Genomic DNA, 21641 nt, shown 5'->3' on the forward strand with positions numbered 1-21641 from the left:
ATGGAATGTGAAAACTTTTAACTTTCAAGGGGACATAGATGCAACAAAGGACCTGAATACCTATGCGTATTATAAAGTTATTTGTGTGTGTATACACACACACACACACACATATATATAAATTATATAGTATTACAGATCTTTCTCAACTTTAGATGGGGTTACATCCTGATAAACCCATCGTAAATTGAAAATATCATTAAGTTGAACACCTGAAACTAATACAACACCTGTATGTTAACTATACTGGAATTAAAATAAAAAATTTTTTAAATCAAAAAAATAAAAAAGGTATTTTCTTTCTATACCAAAAAAAAAAAAAAAAACCAAATATTGTAAGTCGAGATGCATTTAATATATCTAACATAAGAACACCATAGCTTATCCTGGCCTCTGTTAAACGTGCTCAGACACTTACATTGGCCTGCAGGTGGGCAAAATGATCTAACACAAAGCCTATTTTATAGTTAGGTATTGAATATCTCATGTAATTTATTGAAAGCTGAAACTGAGAACAGAATGTTTTTATGGGTACAGCAGGTTGTAAGTATATCAGTTGTTTATCCTGTGAGCACATGGCTGACTGGGAGCTGTGGTTTGTTGCTGCTGCCCAGCATCACAAGAAAGTATTGTATTACGTCTCACTACCCTGGGAAAATATCAAATTCAAAATCTGAAGTACAGTTTCTACTGAATGTGTATCTCTTTTGCGTCATTATAAAGTCAAAAAATTGTAAGTCAAACCAGTATAAGTAGGGGACCATCTGTGCACACAAATATACATGTATATATGCATATATATACACATACACACAAGTGTGATTTTTTAAAAAGTAATTCTTTAAATTTTTACATCTCCATTTTATATGTATTATAAACTGATTTGGTCAACTGCACGCTTAGGCCGAATTATTATTATTTTTAATATGAAAGAGTGATTTTTATTTATTTAAGATTTTATTTATTTATTTGACAGAGAGACACAGCGAGAGCGGGAACACAAGCAGGGGGAGTGGGAGAGGGAGAAGCAGGCCTCCCGCTGAGCAGGGAGCCCGACGCGGGGCTCGATCCCAGGACCCTGGGATCATGACCTGAGCCGAAGGCAGACACTTAACGACTGAGCCACTCAGGTGCCCCTAGGCCGAATTATTATAAGATATTACAGTAAATACGCATGCTAGATTTCTCCTTATTCAGCTTATCATTTATGTGCTTTTGTTTCAGCAGCCGAAGATCACAAGGAAAAACATTTTCAAATGAGAGAATTTGGAGCACCTCAGTTTTCTAATTCTGAAAATGGTAAGAAATTATAATTTCATTATATATGGATAATTTATTATTTAAAATTCTTTAGTTTTAATTTAATAATTATTTCCTTAACATTAAAACCTGTATAGGTCTCTACACAGGGATACAACCCTTTATTTCTATTTTGTAGCACATCACAATGGAAATGAAGTCATTATTTGTTTTATATGTTTGGGCCCTTGTCCAAACGTATCTGTGTAACTGTGAGGACTGGTAGGACAGTGTCTGTCTCACTGTCTGGTGTACCTCCACCATCCAGCAGTTGTTGACACTCAGTAAATACGATTTTGAATATCTTTCCCAATCACTTATGTTGCAAATATTTTCCCCCACTTTGTCACTTGTCTTTTGACTTTTCATGTAGTTGTTTCTTGCATGTAAATTTTAAAACTAATTTTATGTAGTCAAATTTATTAATCTTTTCTTTTATTGGATCTTGATTTTTGTCATATGCAAAACCCAGGTTAGAAGAGTTCATTTATGCTGTTTTCTAGTATTTGTATACTTTTATTTTTTACATTTAGATCTCCAATTCACTTGGAGTTTATTTAGCCATATGGTACTAGCAGTGGCTTAAATGTTATCGTTTTGCAAGTGGCCATCCTTTTATTATCATTTTTTTAAATGCTATCTTTGCCATAGGAATTTGAGATAACTTCCAGTCATATACAAGGTTTCTATATGTACTTGGGTCTGTTTGTGGACTTTCTTTATATTTCATTGATGCGTGCATGCACCAGTGCCATGTGGTTTTAATTACAGAAACTTTTTTTGTGTTTTTATATCTGGTAGGGCTAGTATCCTTTTCCTTATTTTCTTAGCTATTCTTGCATGTTTATTTTTCAATATAAACTTTACATCATATTGTCTAGCTCCATAAAAAGGCTCATTGTTACTTTTATGGTGATCACATTAAATGTGAAAAACTGACAGCTTGACGGTGCTTAGACATCCTGACCAGAAACAAGGGACATTTTTCTATTTGTTAAAATTTCCTTGTATATCTTTTATATGGTTTTTTTTCATAAAGGATTTGAGCAGTTCTTATTATTTCTAAGTATTTTATTTTTTTGTTGCCATTATAAATGAGGGTTTTTTTCATATGTATATTTATATTTCTTTTCATATACATATATATGTATATATGTCTTACATATATATGTGTAATATATATCTATTTTAAGTAATCTTTATGCCCAACATGGGGCTCGAACTCACGATCATGAGATCAAGAGTTGCATGTTGTGTACCAACTGAGACAGCCAGGTGCCCCTTTTCCATTGTATTTTTAACTGGTTATTATTTTGTGTATATAATTGCTATTGATTTTTTGCATGTTAATATTATATGCTGCTACCTTGCTGAATTTTTTTTAGTTTGAGTTAGTTTTATCATTGATTGTCTAGGGTTTTCCAGGTATACCAACATGTCATTTGCAAATAGAGATAATCCTGTTCTTTCTTTACCAATTCTTGTTACTGTAATTGATTTCTTTGGTTTAATTGCATTAGTTACTACCACCAGAACAATGTTAAATAGCGGTGGGCAGTTCCTGATTTTAGTGCGAGTTCCTGTAATGTTTCTGAATTAATTAGGATGTTGGCTTTTGATATGCGATATATGTTTTGTCATGTTAAAGAAGTATCCATACATTTCTAATTTCTGAAGAGTTTTTATTAGGAATGGTTGTTGAATTTTGCCAACAGCTTTTTCAGTATCTATGCCAGCAATTATTTGATTTTTCTTAAATGTATTAATATGAACTGTATTAATAGGCTTCCTGACATTACACCATCTTTGCATTCCAGCTATAAGTCCCGCTTTGTCACTGCGCATTAATTTGTTGATATTTTATTTACTATTTTTGCATTGCTGTTGATTTCCCTGTGAAAACATTTAGGCCTGGTACTTTTTTTTTTTTTTTTAAAGATTTTATTTATTTATTTGAGAGAGAGAATGAGATAGAGAGCATGAGAGGGGGGAGGGACAGAGAGAGAGGCAGACTCCCTGCTGAGCAGGGAGCCCGACGTGGGACTCGATCCCGGGACTCCAGGATCATGACCTGAGCCGAAGGCAGTCGCTTAACCAACTGAGCCACCCAGGCGCCCTAGGCCTGGTACTTTTTTGTGTTTTCTTCTCTATGGAAATTGTATCAAAAAAATAGAGAGATTTTAAAAATTTTGTGTTTCAAGGGGCAAAATTAAGAAAATAAGATGACTGGGATAAATATTTACGGAAATTGGTCTGTTTAACCTTTCTATATGTACTGGGATCAATGTTAGTAAATTTTATTTTTCTCAAATTACTCATTTTGTCTAGATTGTCAGATTTATTTGCGTAGACTTGTATAAAAATCTCTTGATTTTTTAAGAGCTTTATTGAGATATAAGTTTAAAAAATTACCATTCTAGGGTCACCTGGGTGGCTCAGTTGGTTAAGCGACTGCCTTTGGCTCAGGTCATGATCCCGGAGTCCCGGATCGAGTCCCGCATCAGGCTCCCTGCTCAGCGAGGAGCCTGCTTCTCCCTCTTACCCTCCCCCCTCTCATGTACTCTCTCTCTCTCATTCTCGCTCTCTCAAATAAATAAATCTTTAAAAAAAAATCACCTATTCTAAATGTAAAATTCAGTGATTTTATTAAATTTATAGAGTTGTGCATCAATCACCACACTGAATATTAGAATATTTCCCCAAATTCTCTCATACTTGTTTACAATCCTCACTCCCAACTCTCAGGCCTAGGAGGTTATTAATCTGATTTCTGTCTCTATAAATTTCCCTTTTCTAAACTAAAATTGTACAAAAGGTAGTCTTGTGTTTGGCTTTAGATGTCTTCTGTTAAGCCTAAGGTTTTTCTAGATTCATCCATGTGTTGCATATAGCAGTAGTTCATTACTTTTTTTCCCTTAAATTTTTAATTGTAAAATACACATAAAATTTACCATCTTGTTTTAAGTGTACAATTCAGTGGTATTAAATGCATAATATTCAACCATCACCACCATGCAGCTCTATAACTCTTTTCTTTATAAAACTGAAAGTCTGTATCCATTAAACAGTAATTCCCCATCACCCCATCTCTGCCCAGCCCCTGACACCCAACATTCTCCTTTCTGTCTCTGTGATTTTGATTATTCCAAGTACGTCATGTACATGGAATCATATATTTGTCTTTTTGTGACTGGCTTATTTCACTTAGCATAATGTCTTCAAGGTTCATCCATATTGTGGCATGTTGCAGAATTTCCTTCCTTTACAAGGCTGAATAATATTCCATTACATGTATATGCTGCATTTTGCTAACTCTGATTCCTTACTTTTTATTCATGGTTGTATTATACCACATTATATTTATCCATTTACCAGTTGATGGGCATTTGGCTTATTTACAGTTTTTGGCTATTATAATGTTGCTTCTGTGAACATTCAAAGACTTATCCGAGTATGGACATAAGATTTCATTTTTTTGGTTAGATTCCTAGGAGTGGAATTTTAGGTTATGTGGTCAATTTGAGTTTATCTTTTTAAGGAACTGCCAAATTGTTTTTTCAAAATGGCTCTACTACCATTTCATTCCCACTAGCAAAGAATGAGGTGTATAGTTTTTCCATGTCTTTGTCAACATTTGGTATTGTCTTTTTAACATGTACATTCTAGTGCTTTTAATTTGTGGCTTTAATTGCATTTCTCCAGTGATTTATGATGTTGAGTATCTTTTCCTATGTCTATTGGCCATCCATATATCTTCTTTGTTGACAAATCTATGAAGACCCATTTGCCTATTTTTTTTTCTTTTAAAGATTTGTTATTTATTTATTTGACAGAGAGAGACACAGAGAGAGGGAACACACCAGGGGAGTGGGAGAGGGAGAAGCAGGCTTCCCGCAGAGCAGGGAGCCCGATGCGGGGCTTGATCCCAGGACCTTAGGACCATGACCCAAGCCGAAGGCAGATTTGGGTTATTTACCTTATTATTAAGTTGCAAGATTTCTTTATTCTTGGTGCAAGTTCTTTGTCAGATATATGACTCATAAATATTTATCCCAGTCATCTTATTTTCTTAATTTTGCCTCTTGAAACACAAAATTTTAAAAATTTTATGAAGTTCAACTTATTTTTTTTCTTGTATGTTCTTTTGGTATCATATCTAGAAACTCTCCCTACCCAAAGTCACGAAGATTTTCTCTTATGTATTCCTCTTGTAGTTTTATAATTTTAGTTCTTATATGTAGGACTGTGATCATTTTGAGTTAATTGGTGTTTATGGTGTGAGGTAGGTAAGTCTTTTAATTTTTTTTAAAGATTTTATTTATTTATTTGATAGACAGTGAGAGAGGGAACACAAGCAGGGGGACTGGGAGAGGGAGAAGTTCAGCAGGGAGCCCGACGCGGGGCTCAATCCCAGGACCCTGGGATCATGACCTGAGCCAAAGGCAGACGCTTAATGACTGAGCCACCCAGGCACCCCTTAATTTTTGTTTATGTTTATTGCATATGCACATCCAGTTGGTGCAGTACCATTTATTGAAAGGACAGTCCTTTCTCCATTGAATTTTCTTGGCATTTTTGTTAAAATCCAGTGACCAAAAAAAAATGTAAGGTTGTGTTTCTGGATTCTCTTTTCTGTTCCACTGATCTGTATATCTGTCCTTGGCCAGTACCATATTATCTTGATTATTGTGGCTTTATAGGAAATTTTGAAATTAGGTGGCATAAGTCCCATAGCATTGTTCTTTTTTTTTTTCCCAAATTGTTTTGGCTATTCTAACTCCTTTGCATTTCCATAAAAATTTTACAATCATCTTGTCAATTTCTATCCAAAAAAGCCTACTGGGATTTTGATAGGTATTATGTTGAATTCATACATCAATTTGGAGTTAATTGCCATCTGGACAATATTGATTCTTCCAATCTGTGAATGTGGGGATTTTCTCTTTGACTTTTAGTGGTTTGCCTATGATGTATCTAGATATGGATCTCTTTATATTGATTCTACTTGGGTTTTATCAAGCTTGTTGAATGAGTACACTGATGTTTTCAAGAAATTTGGGAAATATTATCCATTTTTTCTTCAAATTCTGCCCCTCTTCCCCATCCTTTTGAGACTCAAATCAGAATCTCCATCTTATGACTGTGGTCTTGTTATCTGGGTGGGAAATGGGAGCTTGCACCTCTTGACTGCACTGCCCAGACTTAGCCAACAAGTTACTCAGGACAGGATGGGAAATGCTGACATCCTGCCCCTCCTGGGAACACAACTGGGGGGAGAAGGGAGCCTTATGTTTTTGGCCACACAGGTCTAGAGTTGAATTTCCATTGTGCTGAATTGCGAGGGTGGTAGGAAGGGAGTGATTCTTAGTTCAAATACCATAGTCTGAATTTTAATAGATTGTCTTGAGTAAATGTTTCCTCATGTGTGTCCTTGGAACAATTTCTAGAGACTAACCTACGCAATTAGAAATAATTTCTCATAAACTTCCAATCAGTTTAATTGTTCATTATAAATTGTTTTAAAAACTTTCAAAAATTACATTAATGTATGAGAACAATGAAACAAATTTGATTTGCCCCATGTCCTACTCTCATTTCCTCAAAAAGAAAAAAGCCATTCTCTTTTTATTTTCACTCAACAGTTGCAAAAGATTTACCTATAGATTCACTGGAAGATGATTTTGAGAAGGAATTCTCATTTCTCAACAACCTCCTAAGTCCTGGTTCTTCAGGTACTGGTGAATTTACCCAAGAATGCCAGACCGCCTTTGGGAGCCCTGGCGCCAGCTTCATGTTGCGGGAGCCTGCTGTGGGGTCTCAGCCTCTTGCTCATTCCCCACGATTCCTTCCTTCACAGCTCTTTGACCTTGGCCTTCATGCTGCCGGAGCTTTTAACAGTAAGTGCCTATGAAACATGTAGACACTCATGACTTACTTTATCTTTGTGAAGCAAAACTATGTATATGTGGATGCAAAAATCAACAAGGATATTGATTTAACTTCAGTACTACTAGATGAAATCTGTGTCTCACCCATCAACTGAAAAAATAACAAATATTACCACTGGAGTATATCGACAGGCATGAAACAAGAGCTGCTGTCCTGCTCCCTCTGCCAAACCCCACACTTTGTACATTGACTTGCCCAGAAGTCTTCTCTACATAGAAAATCAGGGTCTTATTTTAAACTCTTGCCCTGCTAAGTTACCCCTGCATAGGGCAGGCAATACCGTTTCTTCCATCTAGCCAAGCTTGGTGTGTTCTCTTCCCATGGGTTCCGAGTAGACAAGGATAGTTCCACGGCAGCGTCCTGGGCAAGGCAGCAGGACTGGAGGATGGTGGTAGAAAGCTGGGCAGGGTGTTTTCCTAAGGGTCACCTGCTTTGTTTATATGTCAGGGACTCCCTCTACTGACCTACTGCCCCAACCAGCCTGTGTCCAACCCAGCACCTTCAGAGTTCTTTTGTTCCCCACTTCCACACTGGTTGCTAAGTACTGTCAATTCTATTTCTAAAACATGTCTCCAGTTTCACATTCCTCCTTTCTACCTCTATTACCAGAGGCATTTAGAGACTTATTTGGTTTCCTGGGCTGCTGCAGGAGTCCTCCTACCAGGCTGCCCAAATCCCAGGTCACCTTAGTGCTTCCCCCAGAGTTCTTTCTCCAAGAGGCAGATTCTGATGTCAGCACTCTGCTTTCAGTGACAAATATGCTTCACAGTGCTTGGGCCCCAAGACATTTGCCCACATGACTTTTTATCCTCCTTTATTCAACTCTTTTTTTTTTTTTTAAGATTTTATTTATTTATTTGAGAGAGAGAGTGAGAGAGAGAAAGAGCACAAGAGGGGGGAGAGGGAGAAGCAGACTCCCTGCTGAGCAGGGAGCTTGATGCAGGACTGGATCCCAGGACTCCAGGATCATGACCTGAGCCGAAGGCAGTCGCTTAACCAACTGAGCCACCCAGGCGCCCCATATTCAACTCTTTATCTTTCCCTCATACTTCAGTTTCTGGCTCACTCATCATTTCCGGTTATATCTTTACAGTGTTTCATTTATTTGATAGCGACCTTATTTATGTCTATGCTCTTCCGTTAGGTTTTAAGAATCATGAAGGCAGAGAATGTCCTTTATTGCATGTCCTTATACACCTATGTGTAGCATAATATCTCACAGAATCATTGAGTTGCACAAAATGCATGATGCCCCTGAAGTTGTGCATTGTTGCAGGTGGAATTATTGACTTCACATGCAGAGGATTTAAAATAAATACTTTGGGAGGGGGAAAAAAAAAAAAAGGATCATGGGCTCTAGGATAAAACTTGTGCCTGTATTTCCACTCTTATCTCTTAGCTTACTTCAAAATACTTAGCATTTTCTGTAACTATATTGACTATTTTTAGATCCCTCTGAGACATCATTGCTTGTGTTGCTGCTTTTACTTATGATGTTCAGTAATGGAGCGTGGACTTGAGCCTGTGTGTTAGATTCCCGGTCCAGTGTTTTCTCCATGGCGGCCAACACTTGACTATTTCTTCAGTACTGCCCATTGCGTGGTTTCTCCCGCCTCTGGCCTCCCATAGTGCTCTGTTTTCATGGCTATAATCATAGTTCATCTTGCCTTCTGTCCCAGACAGGGGTCTTCCATCCCCTAGTAGATTTTATCCCTGAGAAAATGGCTCACAACACCTAACAGTATCTTAATGCATTGTACTTTGTATTAAAATACTTATGTTCATACTATATCTGCAAGACCATCATACTTTATCCAATCTGTAAGCACCTCAAGGGCACGATCTATGGGATGATTTATCTTTGTTCTTTCTGTGACAGCAGCATAAACTTAGCTCAAAAAATAAAATAAATAGCAGTTCAATAAGCACTCAGTAAGAATTTGTTAAATAGCCTAGAAGTAAGAATACAGTATTATTTGATAAAGAGGCACTCTATCTAGGATAATTCAGATGTTTTACTATAAAATTTTAGAAGACAATTACTCTCATATGCATTATCACTGGCCTAATAGTTACACAGACTTACAAACAGATTCATTCTCCATGTGAAATCCTACTGCTCTTTCTCCTTAACGTGCCACATCTCTAGCAGCACTGGATTCTTTTCTTCTTTCCTGGCAGTACATTATCAACAGTATTTCTTCACCACTCAGAGCATCTGTTCTGGTCCCCGCCTGCAGGCTGACAGATGTTCCCAGGCAATGGCTGAGGCAGTTGATACTTGTTTAATGAGTGTCTTGCTTAAGATCACCAGGCAGTCAACAATTAAGAGGGAACCAAAATCTGGTCTTCTGCCTCCTACTACAGGACTCTTCCTCCTTCACTCGCCTTCTTATTCCCCTGCAATGTAAACAGGAAAGTGAGCTGCCCTGAGTTAAAAGAGCTATGTTCTAGGAACCCTAAGTAAGAACTTGGGCTTCACATGATCTCTTCTGTACAAGGAAGGTGGAAGGCAGGACAATCTAAGTTCATTTCTAGTCCTGTATTTTAATTATAGCCTAAATAACTTCTCATGTTACGAGCAAACATTTCATGTCTTAGTGATAAGAGTATTACTAAGAGTATTCATAATGATACTTTTTAATGACCGCATAATATTTTGTCACGTTTATCTCCCATAATTCCTTCCTTACTGTTTCGAGTTTTTCATTTTATAGATAATGCTGCAATAAACATTATCATACATGTACTTTTTTTTCTTCACTTAAATTATTTCCTTAAGATAAATTTCTAGAAATAGGATTACTGAGTCCAGGGGTATAAACATACTTAAAGGTTTCAAGATTCTAATTGGCAGGTCTATTTCCATTCTCCCAACTCCTTAGAAATTCTTTCTATACCTTATCTATTTGCAGTTGTTTGAAAAGAAAACTTATGTATTTATTTCAAAACCACTTTGAAAACTGTAAGGAAGTCTAATTCTAGCTGGAACTAAACTTAGATGATTTGACTAAAATATATAATTGCAGATACATTTTAAATGTCTTCTATGTCTTACATTGTAGAATCTCACCCTGATAGAATTGAGGACTCATTAGTTATTTTTACCTTTTCTTATTTTTTCTGATGCTGCTTCCTACTTGACTAACAATGGATAATTCCTTCCCTCCCCCAGGCTGGGCCTTGCAAGGGGGATTAGAAGTTCCTCTTTCACACACTGATAACCAGCCAGTGCCTTCACAGAGTCCAAAGAAATTAACAAAGTGTAAGTTATTTATTTATATTCTTTGCCATTATATTAATCAGTTGAATGCAGATAAATTTAGAATAGGATCATTTTATAGTGTTTGCCTCATATTGTCCAGAAAAATATTTTGTTAATAATAAATTAAAATGAAAGTTATAGGGGCACCTGGGTGGCTCAGTTGGTTAAGCGTCCAACTCTTGATTTTGGCTCAGGTCGTGATCTCAGCATTGTGAGATCAAGCCCTACATCAGGCTCTGCTCTCAGTGGGGAGTCTGTGGGAGATTCTCTTCTCTCCTTCTGCCCCTCCCCCCACTTGTGTGAGTGCGCGCTTGTGTGCTCTCTCTCTCTCAAATAAATATATAAGGATGCATGGCTCAGTCAGTTAAGCGTCTGCCTTCGGCTCAGGTCATGATCCCAGGGTCCTGGGGTCCAGTTCCGCATCAGGCTCCTTGCTCAGCAGGGAGTCTGCTTCTCCCTCTGCCTGCTCTGCCTGCCGCTCCCCTGCTTGTGCTCTCTCTCTCTGACAAATAAATAAATAAAATTAAAAAAAAAAATTTAAAAATAAATAAAGTCTTTAACTAAATAAATAAAATGTAAGTTATACCTGGCTATCTCTCATCATGGAAAAATTAAATAGAACTTGTGAGCTTGTCATAGTCAACTAAATTGTGTACTTTAATTTTTTATATTTTCTGTTAAGGTTTGTTGGTAATGGATAATAACCATTAGGGATAGAAGGTATTCTTTGATTACAGGATGCCTGTTGACAAACAGTGCATTCAGGCACTTAGCAAAGGGCCTGGCACGTAGTGATTGCTAACATTGATTGAGTACTCACCATATTGTTATCTGTAGAACTGGTTCATGTTGTAATGGTAATGACAGAAACAAGCCATTTACACAGTTTCAAAATATTTTCCCACAAGATCTTACAAAGGGAAAAATATAATTTTATAGTGCAGTCAGCCGGGAGACACCATCTTAACCAACAGATCAAAGTTAACATCACAAGCAATGGGACATTCAGACATCATGTGCCTCCTGATATTAAGAAGGCACAACATCACTTCTGTTATGCTATTCCTGCCAAAATCCCTAACCTGAATCTAATTATGAAAAAACATCAGATAAACCCAACTCGAGGAATATTCTACAAAATTAATGGCCTCTATGCTATAGAGAAGTCAAGATGATCAAAGACAAAGATTTAGGAACTCTTCCAGATTAAAAGCAATTGAAGAGACATGATATTAAATGCAATGTGGGAATCTGGATTGCTTCCTGCATTAGGAAAGGAAGAAAAAGTTCTCTTTTGTTATAAAAAACACCGGGGTGCCTGGGTTGCTCAATTGGTTAAGCACCTGCCTTCGGCCCAGGCTCAGGTCATGATATAAAACCATCCCACATTTGTAAAATGCTGTAGAATTTTCATATACTCATCAGAACCTCTCCACATCTGCACCAAGAAGGTCAGGTATTGCTGGAATGACCACAGGAATGACATATCCTCGTTGACATCTGTTCTTCCAGTATAATTATTATTTTTTCAGTTACTTTTTAAAAAAAATTCTAGTATAGTCAACATCCAGTGTTACTAGTTTCAGGTGTACAATATAGTGGCTCAGCACTTCCATACAACATTCAGTGCTCATCATGATACGTGTGCTCTTAATCCCCTTCACCTATTTCACCCATCCCCCCTACATGCTCCCTCTGGTAACCACCAGTTCTCTATATTTAAGAGTCTGTTATTTTATCTTTCCCTTTTTTCCTTTGCTCGTTTGTTTTATTTCTTAAGTTCCACAGTGAGTAAAATTATATGGTATTTACCTTTCTCTGACTGACTTTACTTCACTTAGAATTATGCCCTCTATATCCATCAATGTTGTTGCAAATGGCAAGATTTCATTCTTTTTTTGTTTGTTTTAAAGATTTTATTTATTTGAGATAGAGCAAGAGAACATGAGCGGGGTGGGGGGGGGTGGGCAGAGGGAGAAGGAGAAACAGGCTCTCCACTGAGCAGGGGGCTCGATCCCAGGACCCTGGGATCATGACCTGAGCCAAAGGCAGATGCTTAACCAACTGAGCCACCCAGGCGCCCCAAGATTTCATTCTTCTTTATGGCCGACTGATAGTCCATTGTGTGTGTGTATATATATATATATATTGGACACTTGGGACTGTTTCCGCACTTTGGCTATTGCAGATAATGCTGCAGTAAACATAGGGGTGCATATATCTTTTCAGTTTAGTGTTTTCATACTCTTTGGGCTAATAATATCTGGTAGTGGAATTACTGGATCATATGCTAATTCTATTTCTAATTGTTTGAGGAACCTCCACACTGTTTCCCACAGTGGCTGTAACAGTTTGCATTCCCACCCACAGTGTATAAGAGTTCCTTTTTCTCTACAGCCTCACCAACACTTGTTTCTTGTGTTTTTGATTTTAGCCAGGTGTGAGGTAATACCTCATTGTGGTTTTGATTTGCATTTCCCTGATGATGAGTGAGGTTGAGCATCTCTTCTTGTGTCTGTTGGCCATCTGGATGTCTTCTTTGGAGAAATGTCCATTCATGTCTTCTGACCATTTTTAATTAGATTCTTTGTTTTTTGGGTGTTGATTTGTGTAAGTTTTTTTATATATTCTGGATACGAACCCTTTATCAGATATGTCATTGACACATATCTTATCCCATTCAGTAGGCTTTTTGTTTTGTTGATTGTTTCCTTTGCTGTGCAGAAGATTTATTTTGATGTAGCCCCAATAGTTTATATTTGCTTTTGTTTCTCTTGCTTCAGGAGGCCTATCTAGAAAGAAGGTGCTATGACCAATGTCAGGGAAATTACTGCCTGTGCTCTCTTCTAGGATTTTTATTGCTTTAGGTCTCACATTTAGGTCACCAATCCATTTTGAGTTTATTTTTATGTATGGTATAAAAAAGTGGTCCAGTTTTCCCAACACTATTTGTTGAAGAGAATTTTTCCCATTGCATTTTTTGCCTCCTTTGTTATAATGGACCATATGATTGTGGGTTTATTTCTGGGTTCTGTATTCTGTTCCATTGATCTATGTGTTTATTGTGCCAGTACCATACTGGTTTTTTCTTCTTTTTTTTGTACCATACTGTTTTGATTACTAGCTTTGTAATATATCTTGAAATCTGGGATTGTGATACCTCCAGTTTTGTTCTTTTTCAAGATTGCTTTGGTTATTCAGGGTCTTTGGTGGTTCCATACAAATTTTAGCATTATTTGTTCAAAGTTCTGTGAAAAATGTTGTTGGTATTTTGATAGTGATCACATTAAATCTGTAGGTTGCTTTGGGTAGTATGGACATTTAACAGTATTTGGTCTCCCAGCCCATGAGCATGGGAGTATCATTTGTTTGTGTCATCTTCAGTTTCTTCTATCAGTGCTTTATAGTTTTCAGAGTACAGGTCTTTGACCTCCTTGGTTAAGTTTATTCCTGAGTATTTTACTATTTTTAGTGCAAATGTAAATGGGATTGTTTTCATTTCACTTTTTGCTGCTTCATTACTAGCTATAGAAATGCAACAAATTTCTGTACATTGATACTGTATCCTTGAACTTTACTGAATTTATCAGTTCTAGCAGTTTTTTTGGTGTAGAGTCTTTCAGATTTTCTATATATAGTACATGTCACCTGCAAATAGTGAAAATTTTACTTCTTCCTTAACAATTTGGATGCCTTTTATTTCTTTTTGTTGTCTGATTGCTCTGGCTAGGGCTTCTAGTACTGTGTTGAATAAAAGTGGTGAGAGTAGACATCCTTGTCTTGTTCCTGACCTTAGGGGAAAAGCTCTCAGTTTTTCCCCATTGAGTATGATGTTAGTTGTGGGTTTTGTATTTAAGGCCTTTATTATGTTGAGGTATGTTCCCTCTATCTAGACCTGCTTTATTGAGGGTTTTTATTCTGAATGGATGTTATACTTTGTCAAATGTTTTTTCTGCATCCATTGAAATGATAAGACTTTTATCCTTTCTCTTGTTGATGTATCTCATTGATTGATTTGCAAATATTGACTCACCCTTGCATCCCAGGAATAAATCCCACTTGGTCATGGTGATTTTTTTTAAGATTTTATTTATTTATTTGAGAGAGAGAGCATGAGAGAGCATGAGAGGGGGGAGGGTCCGGAGGGTCAGAGGGAGAAGCAGACTCCCTGCCAAGCTTAACCAACTGAGCCACCCAGGCGCCCAGTGATTTTTTTTTTTAATGTATTGTTGGATTTGATTTGCTAGTATTCTGTTGAGGATTTTTGCATCTGTGTTCATCAGGGATAATGGCCTATAGTTGTCTCTTTTTGGTGATGTATTGGTTTTGGTATCAGGGTAATGCTGGCTTCATAGAATGAATTTAGAAGATTCCCTTCCTTTCGTATTTTTTGGAACAGTTTGAGATGAATAGGTATTAACTCTTTGCCAGTGAAGGCATCTGGTCCTGGACTTTTTGTTTGTTGGGATTTTTTTTTTTAATTACTGATTCAATTTCATCTCTAGGAATTGGTCTGTTCAAAATTTCCTATTTCTGGGTGCCTGGGTGGCTCAGTTGGTTAAGCGACTGCCTTCGGCTCAGGTCATGATCCCGGAGTCCCTGGATTGAGTCCCACATCGGGCTCCCTGCTCGGCAGGGAGTCTGCTTCTCCCTCTGACCCTCCCCCCTCTCATGTGCTCTCTCTCTTTCTCAAATAAATAAACAAAAAATCTTTAAAAAAAAAAATTTCCTATTTCTTCCTGATTCAGTTTTGGGAGATTATATGTTTCTACAAATTTATCCATTTCTTCTAGGTTGTCCAGTTTGTTGGCATATAATTTTTCATAATGTTCTCTTAGAATCCTTTCTGTGGTGTTTGTTATTCTCTTTCATTTCTGATTTTGAGTCCTTTGATAAGTCTGGCCAAAGGTTTATCAATTTTGTGATCTTTTCAAAGAACCAGCTCCTGGTTTGATTGACCTGTTTTATTGTTTTTTTGGATTCTGTTTTGTTAATTTCTAGTCTAATCTTCAGTATTTCCTTCTACTGACTTGGGGTATTGTTAGTTCATTTTCCAGCTCCTTTAGGTGTAAGGTTGTTTGAGATTTTTGCTTCTTCCAGCATCATTTTTAAAAAAAAAAGATTTTATTTATTTATTTTGAGAGAGAAAGCAAGTGAGCATGGTGGGGGGGTGGGGACGAGGCAGAAGGAGAAGAGGGAGAGAAGCAGACTCCCTGCTGAGCATGGAGCCTGATGCAGGGTTGGATCTCACAAGCCTGAGATCATGACCTGAGCCAAAATCAAGAGTCAGATGCTTACCCAACTGAACCACACAGGCACCCCCAGCATAATTATTAATAGGCCTCCTGTTCCCTCTCAGGTATCCTGGTTTAATGCTAAATGATTATTACTTTACAGATGAGGAAATAAGAGCCTGTGAGGTTAAATGATTTGCCCATTATTACTTATTAATAGGTAGTGTGCTGAGGACTCAAGGCCACAACTTGTGTGGGTATCACTAATCTGGGGCTCCCAGAAATAGAAGTGGACACACACAGAAGCCTTTCATTCTCCCTGCTCTTTAAGGCTTGGAATCCCCACAGTCCAAACTACAGCCCTCTGACCTGCAGAAAGTGGGAAACCATGTTTGTAAAAGAGGGTTGCCTTAGATTCTTCTGAGTATGACTGCCTTCCATTCTCTGCCCCTTGTGTCTCTCATATCATATCTAGGTCTTCAGATTGTCCCCTGGGTCTCAGTGCTGCTACTGGACCCCTCAACCCTCAAGAGCCTAGCCTTCTGAGATGACTCACTGTGCCATTGTGCATTCTTTTACTAGTTTCAGCCTTCAGCCTAAATGTATATCCTTGAAATCTCTGGCACAGTACAACCTGTAGACTATTGATACATGTGATTTTCCAGTCTCCACAGGGAGGTGAGAGGGAGTTGGTTAACAGGAACTTATATCTGAGACACAATCCACTCCATAAAATATATATAAAAAATTTGTAAAATGCACATGGAAAAGACAACTGTAAACTGAAATGAGAACTGTTGGGTATGTTAATGTGATAGAAGGATTTTCTTCCCCCATGTTTAATATTTTATAATAAATATAGATTTTTAAGCACCAAGTTTATAAATGTAATGTTCCTACTTTGTAGGAACAAAGGTTACTTTTACTTTTGAAACTTACCTGAGAGACTTCTATAAATTATCTGTGTTTCTAATACTATTACTGCCTGCCTGTTCACTTTTAATCATTTCTCAGAGCAACATAAAATTACTTACATAGAAGGGCCTCAGCAAAGCACAAGGTATCTACATTATTAGCTTTTCAAAATTATCAAGGAGGGGCACCTGGCTGGCTCAGTCGTTAAGCGTCTGCCTTCGGCTCCGGTCATGATCCCAGGACCCTGGGATCGAGCCCCGCATTGGGCTCCCTGCTCCACCGGGAGTCTGCTTCTCCTTCTCCCTGTGCCTGTCACTCCCCTGCCCTCACTTGTGCTCTCTCTTGCAAATAAATAAAATCTTATAAATAAATAAAAATAAAAGCTAGCATCCCAGGAGAACAAAGTAGAAGTATCTGTCATTTAAAAAAAAAAAAACAAATAGTACAGTAATGTGATTTTAAAAACCTGAGACTCTTCAATGTGTCTTTTCTTCTTTAATAGCTCTCAACAATGGTAACCAAGACATGTCAGCCTGGTTCAATCTATTTGCAGACTTGGATCCACTTTCAAACCCAGATGCTATTGGACACTCAGATGATGAACTACTTAATGCTTGACTGAAACTATGTCGTCACTTCAGTGGCCTTGAAACATCAATTTCACAACATATTGCCTTTGTGGAAAGGAGTTTATATTGTAACCCATACACAAAAGCATCGTGTTTGTGAATCTAACACTTTTCAGCCAACTTTAAAGAGATGGTAAGGACTACGTTTGAATAGATCAAGTATTTCTTTAATATCTTGGATTTGCAGCTGTTGATAATATGTGGAAAATACTATGAACCACTGAGTCGGAAATAGATACCAAAATTTATTTCAAAATAATAATTAGGAATACTTCTGTAAATAAGGAATTGGGCTTATTTCTTTGGAAAGCCTTTTATGTGTAAGTTGCCTTGCTGGCTTTGAGAATTCTGTATGTGGATAAAAACAGCATGTAAATTTGGATGTGATTTGGGGTTGGTTTTTAAATAAAACCATAGCAGGGGGAGTTTTCTGTTGTGGAAAATAACACTAGAACCAGAACAGTTTTGTCTTTAGTTAGAAAAGTAGAGTAAGATTTGAGAACTCAGTTTGCTTTAATGAAATCCCAGAGAAACTTGGTGCTTTTCTCCACTTGGAGGCTAAAATGTAATATTACTTAGTTTTTTTCCTTCACAGAAAATCATGGATACCCCTCAATTCCATTATTGAGTTTTCATGGGAAAATAGCAGGAGGATTCATTTGCTAAATCTATCCTCTGCAGAAGCTCATAAACCCATCTCCTAAACCACAAGAATGTCCAGTAATATTCAAGACATTGTACAGGTGTCTTTAGGCCTGGTTTTTCACACATTGTTACCATAATGTACAGTATTCATATTCTTTCTGAAAAGAAAGCAAGGGGAGGACAATCCCTAAGCACCTGGCAATAGTATTCCTGAAATTACCCAGAAACTTCTATCTGAATGAGGGAAAAATTCTAAGCTTATCCTTGTACATATTTGTACACTTATAACCTATTTCTTGACACGATTTAATCCAGATTACTTTTCTGGCAGTCATAGAAGACTCCGCATGATCAAACAGAAAGGGTCTTATTTTTCCACTTTTCCCTTTCTGTGGGTGACATCATCTAAGGCTCTACTTGATGACTGAGGAAAAATTGTTACCCTTACTGGAGGGAGGTTAGTGTAAGCCAGTGAACCCATAGCCACTGTATATACATATCACTCAATTTCCTGTTCTTTTTTCTTGACCATCCTTCAGATTTGAGGCAGTTCTCCAGGTGTCTTATTTTTGTCATCCAGTCCATTACATCTCCATAAGGGAACATTTTAACTGAGGTGTTCACAGCAGTTTCCATGTGCTCCCAGTTTTCAACAGGCTTATTTATTGTTTATAAGAGAATGGCTTGTAATGTCCGAGTCACTGTAAATAGAACATTTTTGGGGACTACACCAGAGTTGGGTAAAGTGCAGTCCACCTCCATGCACAGCACTCTGGCCTAGCTATAATTGGATCTGCCCCCGAGCCCTCCAGGAAATCACTGGTGGTGGGGCCGTACCACCTAGGCTGGCAAGACCTTATCTGAGGATCAGAAGCATTGACTCAGGAAAAGGTTATGTAGTCTTTTCATGCTTATTCCTATTTATTTCTTTATTTAGTTATCTTTTCAGTCAGAAGCATTTTTTACCTCTTCCTTTTTATTCAGTGAAATTCTCCAGAAGAGTCAGTCACCAAGGATTGTGATTCGTAATTACAATCTAAATTCTGTACCTATGGTGACTCTGTGCTCTCAACTTTGAATACTTCAAAAATAATGCTAACTTTGTATCTTGAGTTTGTGCCATTTTTCTTTCATTAATTTTTTCACTAATACATTAGTTCACAAAATATTTCTATATCTCCTTCACATGCATGCAAAGTGGTCCCTGTTATCTCGAATAAACAAATAAATAAAACCTGAACACAGAGGAAAACCACTGATCTTTCCAAGCCAGAAGCCAGAATCCCAGACTATCAGTGTATTCACATTGCCCTCAATTTCCAAAGAACAAAAGTCCTCAAAAAAAAAAAAAAAAAAATAGAAACACACAATAGATTATTATTATTCAGTTCTTAGATTCTCTTAACATTTCTTCTGAGTATGTAGTTGCCCATTTAATCCAAAAGCACATTGACTGTCTTAGCAAGTTGTTATAATTTCAACAAATCTAACAACTCCATTTTTGAAGAGCACATTGAAAACTTTGTTATTAAAATGAAGGTAACCATATTTTTTCAAGATTAATTATTCGAAGTTCAGTCATTTAGAGGCCAGAAACAGAAATCTGGCTATATTATAAAATAGATTGCTAATAGAGGAAACAAACCACTTATTCAGTAGGGAGTGAAGGAAAGACATGATAAACATAGAACAGAAAGGTGATCAGTTGCTATTTGTCTAAATCTAGATCAAACATTCAATAAGAAATAACCTTAACCAAAGGTAGGCTGAGAACTCTTTCAAAGTAAACGGATGTTTTTATATTAAATGGGGGAAAATAATATCTCCTACTTTTTATTACCAAATAAGAATGCATTTAACCTTAGAAAAGCCCAAGAACTAAAATTTGTCTAATCTTTCTTACGACCACTTTACAAGTGAGACAGGAATACCAGGGCATATTAAGATCAGACTGGTGTAACTTTGTATTTTTTGAAATCTTTCATTAATTGTAAAACATAGCTCTGATATGGTTAGAAATGAACTGTATTTTTAAAAAAAAAAAATAGGTTTCTGTATTTGCACAATGAAATTCAGTGTTTGTATTTCAACTATGGATATTTACTTCACATAACTATAGACCATCTGGAAATGTAGAGGTCTTACAGCATAGGAACAAAGGAAGTTCGTGCTCTCTTTTTCTGAGCCTCTTTTAATAAAGATTACAAGATGCCATAAAACAAAAAAGTTGATTTCTTAAAGTACTCAATACAAATCCAATTATTGTTAACGTATTCAAAAATTTGGGTTTTACCTCAGGACCATAGTAGTAAAAGGTAGTCTGAATTGATCCAGATAACACAGAATGAAAATAAAACCAAGGCAATTAATATCTCTGTAAGACTGATTCTTTTTAACTTCATACAGAAGGGACGTCATATGGGAAATAACAATGTGTTCTTTGTGTAAATACACTAACAAAATACAAACCATCAAATATTAAAAATTTGAGCCTAGAAACAATAACCAATGAAATATAAGCATAGTATTTAACCTGATTTACTGAAGGCAGGAATAAAAAGAAGCCAGAATCAATCTAGTTTATATCTTCTGCCATAGTATTGGCAGGGCCCTGTGTTTTCTTACCTTGAGCAATGAAATAGCCCCAGAATCTTGGGATACTGAAATTAAACTAGGAAGGAAATACAAACTTAAATATTAATTCAGCAGTATTGAAAGTAATGCACATAAAACACATACAATGGTAAGGTGTTTAAATATGGCAATAAAAACCTACTGAACAGGATGGGTCACCTTAATATGCCAACCATAAAATATCTCCTCCTTTTTTATGTGCCATTTAAAGACACTAAAAAGTTGAATTAAAAACTGTCTTTGGCATTTAAAGTTGAAACATGGTTCTTCATTCAGTGGTATAAATAACCAATCAACATCCAAAGAGTAAAATACAAAAAAGGAGATCTGGGTGGTGGGTTTTTTTTTTTTTTTTTTGAGAGCATGAGAGAGTGAGAGCACAAATGGGGGGGGCGGGCAGAGGGAGAAGCAGACTCCCCACCAAGCAGGGAGCCCGATGTGGGACTCAATCCTAGGACCCTGGGATCATGGCCTGAGCCAAAGGCAGATGCTTAACTGACTGAGGCACCCAGGAGCCCCTGGGTGGTTTTCATAGGTAAGATTTTGAAGTGCATGTTTTTACATTAAAGAAAAAAAGTTTCCTTTTTCCCATTTCAAAGTAATACTCTCTTGTTTAAGAAAAATCATCCACAACCCTACCACCCAAAATAACCACTATTAACATTATATATTGTTATTTTATAGTGCCTTTGGCCTCACATATAAATTAAATTGTGATTCAGGTGATTTTATTTTGTCTTCTGTCTGAAATGAGCATACCAAATTAAGATTAAAAAATTACTTTTGACCAGATCCATCTATATACTGCCTACAGAAGACTCATTTCAGACTAAAAGACACCTAATTTTGAAAGTGAGGGGATGGAGAAATATTTATCATGCAAATGAATGTCAAAGCTGGGGTAGTAGTATTTCTATCAAACATCTAGGCTTAATTTTTTTTGAGTTAGTTTATTTAAGTAATCTCTACACCCAACATGGGGCTCAAGCTCACGACCCCAAGGATCAAGAGTCACTTGCTCTTCCAACTGAGCCAGCCAGGCTCCCCCAGACAAACTAGACTTTAAAACAA

The 21641-nt window shown here is 37.0% G+C and overlaps 1 protein-coding gene across 2 annotated transcripts in view; it reads left to right on the forward strand.

Moving 5' to 3' along the window:
• ICA1L (islet cell autoantigen 1 like) overlaps positions 1–19011 on the forward strand; it is a 66272-nt gene extending 47261 nt beyond the window's left edge. For both annotated transcript variants that reach the window (XM_035007352.1, XM_035007353.1), the window contains 4 exons: positions 1225–1299; positions 6942–7196; positions 10424–10513; positions 17165–19011. In XM_035007352.1, the coding sequence (XP_034863243.1) occupies positions 1225–1299; positions 6942–7196; positions 10424–10513; positions 17165–17280 (536 nt within the window). In that variant the 3' untranslated portion in view covers positions 17281–19011. The remainder of the gene's footprint in view (positions 1–1224; positions 1300–6941; positions 7197–10423; positions 10514–17164) is intronic.
• The last annotated feature ends 2630 nt before the right edge of the window (positions 19012–21641 follow it).

This window comes from Mirounga leonina, unplaced genomic scaffold (genome assembly GCF_011800145.1).
Source record: "Mirounga leonina isolate KUSES-001 unplaced genomic scaffold, KU_Mleo_1.0 Mir_151, whole genome shotgun sequence".
NCBI classification, from domain to species: Eukaryota; Metazoa; Chordata; class Mammalia; order Carnivora; family Phocidae; genus Mirounga; species Mirounga leonina.